General features: G+C 39.6%; 1 protein-coding gene across 2 annotated transcripts in view; it reads right to left on the bottom strand.

The window, feature by feature from the left end:
- PIBF1 (progesterone immunomodulatory binding factor 1) overlaps positions 1–10428 on the bottom strand; it is a 157486-nt gene that overhangs the window by 119073 nt on the left and 27985 nt on the right. For both annotated transcript variants that reach the window (XM_019610797.2, XM_031557834.1), the window contains exon 6: positions 6794–6892. In XM_019610797.2, the coding sequence (XP_019466342.1) occupies positions 6794–6892 (99 nt within the window). The remainder of the gene's footprint in view (positions 1–6793; positions 6893–10428) is intronic.

The following is a 10428-nucleotide window of genomic DNA, read 5'->3' on the forward strand; positions in this document are numbered from 1 at the left end:
GTATCATCAGCAAACTTGCTGACAGTGGCCACTGTCCCCTCATCAAGGTCATTGATGAGATGTTGAACAAGACCGGACCAGCACCAGACCCCTGGGGACACCACTGGGTTTACAGGTCTCCAGCCAGACTCTGCACCACCAACGACGACCCTCTGCGCTCTGCCAGTCAGCCAGTTCTCAACCCACCTCACTGTCCACTCATCTATCCCACACTTCCTCAGCTTTGTTATAAGGATGTCGTGGGAGACAGTATCAAACGCCTTTCTAAAATCAAGGTAGATTACATCTACCGCTCTTCCCCCATCCACCCAGCATGTGACAGCATCATAGAAGGCCACCAAGTTGGTCGAGCACGACCTCCCCTTGGTGAACCCATGCTGACTACTCCTGATAACCTCCTTTTCTCCCAGTTGTCTGGAGATGGTATCCAGCACAAGCTGTTCCATCACCTTTCCAGGGACAGAGGTGAGGCTGACAGGCCTATAAATAATCCCACCTCAATTAAGTCTTACTGAAGTTTGGCTTGTAAGTAATTTTTTTCTTAGATATAAAAAACACTTCACAACTGTACACTCACTGATATCATAAATATCTCAAAGTAGTACCACCCCATTCTGGTATCCGCAGGACTCAAACATCATAGTACATCTAAGTACCAATACTGCTACGTACTATTTGCTAAAAATTCTGCCAACGTGTCACAAGGATCCCACAGACCAAGTTATTGCTTAGCAAGAATTAAACTGGTTAACTATGCATTAAACATTAATTGCATATTCATTTTAGTTGCTTCACAGAATATTCTTATGGTTACTCAGATAGTCACATAAGTAGACACTACTGTGCCACTAGCTCATTTAGCTAGAAAAACAGAAAGTATTTAAACAGCTTTCCACAGTTTAAGCTAGAGGACGCAGACATCTAAATATCCAGTATGCAATGCAATATTTCAGTGCTAATGGTATATAGTTTCAAAAAAAATTTGCTGGTCCCTGAATGTAAACAACTCTGAACCAACCCTGACCAAAGCAAATAATAGCTAGAAATAAGATCAAGGAAGTCAGTTCTTCAGCCCTGATTTTCCCATTCTCCTACTGGTCAACAGACAGATCAATCTCACAGAGAGAGTAAACATCACATAGGATGACAAAGACTCTCATGATGGTTTCATCAGTTGTAAATACCATTTATAAATACCATACTGTCCCTTTCATTTGGTAAGTCTTCAACATAATTATCATCAGTTGGAGGTATCCCAGTACTGGATGGACTACTGTCAAAGGCAAACAGCTCCTGGCAGCTCATGGCTTGAAAACACCTTGGCTCAACGATGTGTACTGTTTTGGTAGCATTCATGAACACAGCATGATGGTTCCTCATTTACAGAATACTCATCAAACAGACTAGCTATCTTCCACTATATAACAATGTGCTAGTATTTTTCATATTGTTGAGAGTTACTTGCATCAAACAGGTATCACTACCAACAAGTGAGGAGTGGGCTAAGAGTAGCAGAGTTAGCTTCCCATTTATACGTCTTTCTCAACAGTTTGAATTTGACTCTGTGGATGACAAGCTCTGCCCAAAGTTGAGATAAACGTTAGTCTCTATGTCTAACATTCTGGGGAGTTTCCATAATTTTACTATGAGGTCCACAAGATGATGAGGCTTTAACTCCCTTCTCAGACCACCATACAAACACCTAGTTAGACAAACTGTTCTTCACCAGTTATCCAGTTAAGAGGAAGGTGATCAGATTCCGAAGTAATTTACCCACTGGATACTAAAACCTTTATTGTTATTGAGATACTAAGACTGAAGAAGTTTATATCAGTACAGTCTGGTTCACCCTCAACTTTAATTAGGGTTCTGTCAAAATGTTTTGAATGTTTCATGGAAGATAGCTTCCTGAAAATACACACAGAGGAAAAACACTTACAGAACGATTTTAGTTCCTAACCTAGATTTCAATGCCCTTTGTGTTTTACAGCTACCAGACCTGGCCTTATCTGTACTACTTGTATTATACATAACATGCCATGCAGCAACAGAATTTTGAAAGATGAAATGGCAATCTAAACGTGATGACTACAGTAACAGATTGTACAGTCAGAATGCTATAGTTTTAATAATGTTGAAACTTAATGCTAAGATAAATAAATAAATAAACAGTAGTAGGTAGTTCACCTAAGACAATGATGAAAAGAAGCTGAATAAGCTGGATCATACAACAGAATTGTCATATAACGAGCTAAATTACTAGAAAACTGTAGTAGTTAAGTGAGTGCCTGGAAATTGTGGTGATTGAGACAGCTGATTTTATGGTACATATGTGAATATGTACTTATTCAAGGTTTTTAAAGGGATACAAAGCACATACAATAAATAGTAAGAAAATTCCCAGTATTTTACAGCTTCTGTTCTGTTTTACAACGAGTAGCTGTGGTATATCTGAAAATAGGCGTATGGAGTCTGGTAATTCTGTCCTCAACTATGGACAAAAATGTGTATTTTGATCAAGAAAAATACCTGCGTACATTGTATTTCTCCTTCTCCTACTAGTATTTAACTATTTCTAACACAAGGTTAGAAGGGTTCCCCTTGGTGAACCCATGCTGACTACTCCTGATAACCTCCTTTTCTCCCAGTTGTCTGGAGATGGTATCCAGCACAAGCTATTCCATCACCTTTCCAGGGACAGAGGAGGTCACTCCTGGCAGAGGCAGTCTCAAGGCATGCAGACAACCACCTCGCCCTAGGCCCCCTCCTAGGCAGATCCTCCCTCACCTTCCCACTCACTTCTTCAATTTCCAGCACCCCAAACCTATTGCTTAGTAGGACCTGGAAGAGTGGGGTAGGCAGGCAGTGGGTGAGCCCGTGATGCCGAGCCGGGATTCTCTTCCAACTCTCCTCATCTGTCAGGTCTGTCTGACTGTGACGGGGCAGGGGGTCAAACACTTTTCTGGGGGTACCTCCCTCACATCCTTCCCTCTGGCATGCCAGGGTGTCACTCCACCAGTCAACCTCCCATCACACTCCCTAATGGTCCTTAGTCTCTCCACCTCCTCCTCGAGATCCATTATCATGCCCAGCAGCTTGTCCACCTTCTCACACAGGTGGAATCCCTGCTACCCTCCCCCAACAGCAGCAGGCTCAGGCACTCCATGTAGCTGGAGACCTGAACAGCCACATTTCTATGCAAACCCTCTGTCCGGGTCACCAGAGTCTTCCTGGGGCAAGCCTGCTGCCTGGTTGAGACCATGTTTAAACCTGCTGTCTCAGAGACTGCCAAGAGGAGATCTGGTCTCCTGAGCAAAAAGGGGCAGTACTTATGTGTACTTCTGCCTGACACATCTCCCACATACATTGCTGCAGTACTGTATGGGCAGCGTGGGTTGTGCTCAAGCTCTGATTCTCCTCTCTGCTCTCAGTGGACAATGACATGGTTTGCTTGCCCTGTGTGCTCTGTGGAAGCTAGCTTCCACCCTCCCTGAGGCCAAGGGTCAGGGTCAAGGGTGGGCAGTACCAGCTCCACCCCTGTTAGCTCAGTAGTCAGCCCACAAGCTGCTAGCCCCCTGGCACAGGCACAGTACTTCTGTTAGCTTTAAAAAGGCCCTAAGAAGAGCTTTTTTGTTGACCTTTTTCACTTCAGATCCCTTGCCCAGTGCAGTCTTACCTTCCCTGAAGCTGGTCTCTGCAGCAATGATCACTGACACCTTAGTTGGGTGTTTAAACTGTACCGCGAATGTGCTGGCTCCACCCCTGCTAGCTCAGCAGCCCGCCCACAAGCTGCGAGCCCCCAGCACAGGCACAGCACTTTTTCTGACTTTGTAACATAATAGTTTTAAATGGATAAGCTATATATATAAATCCAAAAATATTTACATAATATTAAGTAAAAAACCTTTTAAAGTCTTTCTGCAACAAAGCTAAGACTAAACTGTTTTTTGCAATCATGATCCTGACTGTGCTTAAACCACCCACAAAAAATTCTTTTCAAATGCCCTTTCAATGTCTCCGCATATTTAAACAAGCTTAAAAAAAAAGCCACCAACACACACCTTATAATCTCTTCCTCATGGACAGAGGCAGTAATTTAAACCCTCCACTGGCATTCATAAGACTGAGATGTTTTTAAATAGTACCTACTGCAAAGTTGACAGAATCGTATTGTCACAGCAAATTTTTTTTTGTGTTCCTAGTAAATTTACTGAATATCTATTCAGTTCTCCAATTTTCAGCACATCTCATTTTATGAGTCCAAACACAAAACAAGAAAAATTGCTTAAAGTACATCCCATGAGCAGCAATGAACTAACTGAAGAGTTGAGATTTTCTTGTTTGATCGCTAAAAAAAGATTTTATTAAAAAAACATAAGAAAATATAACCAAAAATACACCTGCGTACTATATAGGTGTTTCCTTGCTATTCCCAATATTTCTGATTTTTTTTATAAAACCAGTTTCCACAGATACACAGATAAAGCTGAGCTACAGTTCTGGAAAAAGAAATTATATTCCTCAAGATTTAAAAAAAGTGAATAATCAAAGGGGTTTTCTGTTGGCTTGCTTTCTGGTAAGGAGGTTAATGGTCATTATTTAAAATAATACTTAAGAAATATTCAAACTAAGAAAAAAGTTGGCATACATTTAGTATTACGACTTAGCTATGCAGTAGAAGATGGAAATATTATGAAGTTACCCTCTTCGTTCAACCTCAAAACATTCAATTGAGTTAATTGAGTTTATATAGCTTTAAAATTAGAAACAGTAATAATATCAGCAACTTGAAGCAAAATGAACATATTTCTACTTGGTCATCAATTTCCTTCAAGATTTAACAATGATCGCAATTTAATCCAAAATATTAATTTTTTTAACTTCACTGCAGGTAAATGAAACATATTCTCACACAGAATTCACAACTGTATAGTAGCAAAGAAGGAACAAAAACTACATCCTAACATCACAGTGATCTACTCTGAGGAAGAAACAGCAGATTCTTTATCAATATAGCACTTCCACAAATACCATCATTAAGTACTTTATCAGCATTTGTAAGCAGCTATTTACAAAAAGCCATTGCTTTTTTTTGTTGTTATTGCTTATATCAGTAAGCAAAATGAAAATAACTGCACCTGACTAGTAAATTGGACATTAGTTACACTTCCTATCACAAGATTTGCCAGGGGCTTAATTTAACCAAAATTCAGGCCAGTCAACATTCCACATAATCCTGAAGCTTTCAAACATGTTTGTTTTTATAGATTATGATACCAGTGGAAACTATGATGAGTCAACTTGTTTTCAGTAAAGCAGAGCTAGCTGTTATAATTACTTAAATACAAAAATGGACAACACAGGTATTTCTTTTTTATTCTTGGGTGTTCTGGTTATGTTAGGAAATTTCTTTGTTCCACAGAACTGTCACATTTCAGTCCACTGTAAACTTAGACGTTGGAATTTTTCATTCCATCTCATTATGCCAATTTATTATTTTGCAGTACAATTTTGATAAATTATTTGGAACGTGGAGAAAGTCACAGTCTTGACAACTATACGGTCTTGGAAGAGTGATATTTTTAAAGCTATACCTTTATTTTAAAGATGTGAAATATGGCCTTTTCATTTTCCTAAGCAGATTTTTTTTTAAAAAACCATAATCATCTGGGGAGTAACCTATTGCTTTGACTCCCAAAATTGTACTAATCAACATTTTAAGAGTGGAAATAGGAGTTTTACTTGAGAACTTATTTATAGAAAAAGTTACAGTAGGATGGAAGCACTAGTGTATTAGCCAAGATGATGACAAATAGCAAAAAAAAAAAAGGACACATCACATGAGTGATCCTGGGGCAATGCAGATTTTTCACTAGTACTATCACTGTAATGTAGTTATGCATTAAAAAAAAGTTCTTAAATAATTTGTGCCTATGCTTAAATTAACATTTTAACAGATTACTAAGCACAGCTAAAAACAACTCCAAGCAAACAAGTTCACATCAAGTAGTTCCTTTAACAAGATGACTGAGTGGCACAGCTGGTTAAAGCACTGTGCTTTTCTTTATGGAACAAAGATGTAGATAAAACAACAAATCAAGTGCAAAAATTAAGCACATATGATGAACTTACCCTGAACAGCTTTGATTATGGTCAGTAGTTTTAAATTAGCCCATTATTTACCATACCTAATATTCTAAATTTGCAAAAAGTGAAGGTGCTGCAAAGCAAGATAGCAAACTGCTTATGAATCAGCAAAGAATAACAGTTTTCCCCTATCGATATGAACAGAATTGTAACTTCATATAGATACTGTGCTTTACATATTGAATATGAAAGAGGGAGGAAAGAGCAGTAAGAAGCATGTAATAAGCATAACAATTCATGACTGTTGCTCTTTATCCACACTTTAGAAGAAGTCATCATAATAGATAACTTTCCATCTTCAACCAGAAAAAAAACAAAAAAGAAGTTCAGAGTGTGAGGACTTCTATGTGCTCTATGGGCACAGCATGAAATACACCTTTTATGTGAGAGGCATAATGACGGTTGCCTGTCTTTACAGGATTGTGAGAGAAGAATCCAATGTCCACATTGTTACTGTGCCCATAATGGAAAAAAAAAAAAAGAAGCCTACTAAAATTAAATCTGTAACTTCATTTAAACAAAATTCTTGTAATTCAAATTATTCTTTGTAAATAGAAAGCCACACCGGTCATTCCTCTTCCTTAAAACTTTGAGTATAAATGTACTTACATTTTCAGATTTATTTGCATTTTTAAAAGATACTTACTGTTCTAAGAGTTGGTCATACTTTCTTAAAGCATCTCTTTCAGCAGTAACAGCTCTCTCTTTTTCAGCAACAGCATTATCTCTTGCTTCTCTCAAATTTCTGAAGGAAACAGAAGCAATTCTGTCAATATTCTGTTAGACTACTTCATTTTTTACATTACTAATGACTGATCTTAACTTTAATATTACCTAATTCAATTTTAATAGAGCAATAGAAAAACATCTGTCTATATGCCTATTCATTATATTTCATTCATATCAACAAAATTTGTCATTCTAAAATTCTAAAAACAATGATCAAAGCACCTATTTTTATACAGAAATACATGAATAATTCAGAATACAAGGACTACAAATTAGTTAGTTAGTTAGTTTGTTTTTTCCTGAGAATTAAATACATTTCAGTAATTGGTATGTATTTATAGATGTATATACGTATTTGCACTTACACTTGATACTTCACTAAATCTATGTTGGTGAGATGATTCAAAATTTTTATGAGACAGCAGGAAGATTAGCTGAGCATAGAAACCCTACTCCCACACACAACTAATTGGAAAGTCTGTCATACTGGTTATTACATATTGTTGGTGTTTCTTTCTGTCTTCTGCTGCTGTTAAGACTTGCAAACTAGCTCATTTCTATTTCATCTATACATATCAGAAGAGTATCACATGAACTAAGAATAATATAATTCTCTTGTTAAAAATGATGTAAGTATGAACAGTAGTAGTACAGTTTATTGCCACTTCATAAATGGAACTTAGTGCTTATAAGCTGTATTTTTATTATTAAGTATTGTGATACAGCAATAACCACAGAACAGTTGTTGCTGAGGGTCAGATCTATGTTATGAACATTTTCAAGGATTTTACTTGAAGATATCTACAGTTTGCTCCAGTGATGTGAACACCCTCTGGCATTTTGAATGTATTAGATGTCCTTAGAGATTCCTTTCAATATGGCTTCATAAAAAAGGAATTCTATTTATGGATGAGAGAACGATAACAAAATCCGCCTTAAAAATAGAATTATTAGGCTGCAAAATTTACCAGTGAAATTCAGCGATTCATCTTGAGAGTAGACTAAACTGGTTCTTGACAAATTGTAAGAATATGGCAGTTAATTCTCTTAACAGCAGTGAAGTCGACTATATTAAGTCTTAGAGCAGAAGCACAAAGTTGCAATCTTAAGACTAAAGGAAGAGAAGTGGGATGATAATTAAACGGTAGGTGTACAGTCACTTGTTTAGAGAATACACTATTTTGCTTAACCATTGATTTAAGCAAATGAAAATTATACCGAGAAAAAACAGCATGAGTAAAGTACTACTAAACAACATGATGGCAATCACAGATGTGATGCAACTTCTGTTGAAATATTTGCAATAGAGCTAGGAAACGCATTAGTGACACTGCCAGTTTACAGATCACAAGTATGTTTTTAAAAAAGGTAAAACATCTGACTGCTGTACATCTGTACATACAGGCCACATTGAACATCATGTATATGGCAAGCCTATCATACAAGTGAAAGTCTCTAAAATGGACAGGACTACTACCTACATATTCATGAACAAGTCTGGTAAATGAGAAAAAGAGGTTTTGAAGCTTCTGAAGCAGAGTTGGGCTGGTTTGAGCTAATGAGGCTCAACAGGGCTGAATGCTTTTTAGTGTTCAGAGTGCATTATTTGGATTCTCAAAAAATCCAGCTAACAAACATTGAGATGATTTCTACACAAGCTGGTTAACCAGAGACAACCAGGAAACTTGGTTCAAACTAACAATTGCCATTTTATTGCACTTCTCACCCCAAAACTATGCTAGCATGCATAAATTGATTCTAGTCAGACTGAAGATCTGCTCACGGAGGGCACCTAACATGCTCAAAACCACTTAACTGTGTTTGACCTACAGAAACAGACTATAGCTAATCCAGAGTAAAACCTTATGCGGCCAATCCAGGGCTCTGTGAATTCATTCATGCTTGCCAATGCAAACATCACCAATGATGAGTGCAACTGAACAAATGAAACTGATCCCAAATAAGTTAAGGCTCTAAGTATCATCCTTCAATTGGATTCCCCTCCTCCATACCCCTTATTTTAGCTTCTTGAACTGACTCGTCCAAGTGTAAAACAACTATCAACAAATTCAAGGGAAACATCAGTTCTGTCAGGCTCAGCAAGTAAAAAGTAAGAAGAACAAAGTATTATATTAGCTCCATGCTCTCAGCTTGAAGATAAAACCAGCATCTTATTTTCAGTCACAGTCAGTCAGCATCACATCACATCACACAATCACAGAATCACAGAATCACAGAATTGTAGGGGTTGGAAGGGACCTCTAGAGATCATCGAGACCAACCCCCCTGCCAAAGCAGGTTCCCTACACCAGGTCGCACAGGTAGGCGTCCAGGCGAGACTTGAATATCTCCAGAGAAGGAGACTCCACAACCTCCCTGGGCAGCCTGTTCCAGTGCTCCGTCACCATCACCGTGAAGAAGTTCTTACGCACATTCGTGCAAAACTTCCTATGCTGCAGCTTATGTCCGTTTCCCCTCGTCCTGTCTCCACGTACCACTGAAAAGAGACTGGCCTCACCACTATGGCCGCCACACCTCAGATTTTTATAAACCTGGATCAGGTCCCCTCTCAGTCTTCTTTTCTCAAGGCTAAACAGACCCAGTTCACTTAGCCTTTCATCATAGGGGAGATGCTCCAGGCCCTTCACCATCTTTGTGGCCCTCCGCTGGACTCTTTCCAAGAGATCCCTGTCTTTTTTGTACTGGGGAGCCCAGAACTGGACACAGTACTCCAGATGAGGCCTTACCAGGGCAGAGTAGAGGGGAGGATCACCTCCCTTGACCTGCTGGACACGCTCTTCTTAATGCACCCCAGAATGCCATTGGCCTTTTTGGCCACGAGGGCACACTCCTGGCTCATGGCCAACCTGTCGTCCACCAGGACACCCAGCTCCCTCTCTGCAGAGCTCCTCTCCAGCAGCTCATCCCCCAAGCCTGTATTGGTGCATGCAATTATTCCTCCCTAGGTGTAAGACTCTACACTTGCTTTTGTTGAACCTCATCCGGTTTCTTACTGCCAGCTCTCCAGCCTGTCCAGGTCTCGCTGAATGGCAGCACAGCCTTCAGGCGTGTCAGCCAATCCTCCAACTTCGTATCATCAGCAAACTTGCTGAGGGTTGGCCACCTATCCCTCATCAAGGTCATTGATGAAGATGTTGAACAAGACCGGACCCAGCACAGACCCTGGGGGACACCACTGGTTACAGGTCTCCAGCCAGACTCTGCACCACCAACGACGACCCTCTGCGCTCTGCCAGTCAGCCAGTTCTCAACCCACCTCACTGTCCACTCGTCTATCCCACACTTCCTCAGCTTTGTTATAAGGATGTCGTGGGAGACAGTATCAAACGCCTTTCTAAAATCAAGGTAGATTACATCTACCGCTCTTCCCCCATCCACCCAGCATGTGACAGCATCATAGAAGGCCACCAAGTTGGTCGAGCACGACCTCCCCTTGGTGAACCCATGCTGACTACTCCTGATAACCTCCTTTTCTCCCAGTTGTCTGGAGATGGTATCCAGCACAAGCTGTTCCATCACCTTTCCAGGGAC

Source organism: Meleagris gallopavo, chromosome 1, assembly GCF_000146605.3.
Source record: "Meleagris gallopavo isolate NT-WF06-2002-E0010 breed Aviagen turkey brand Nicholas breeding stock chromosome 1, Turkey_5.1, whole genome shotgun sequence".
NCBI classification, from domain to species: domain Eukaryota; kingdom Metazoa; phylum Chordata; class Aves; order Galliformes; family Phasianidae; genus Meleagris; species Meleagris gallopavo.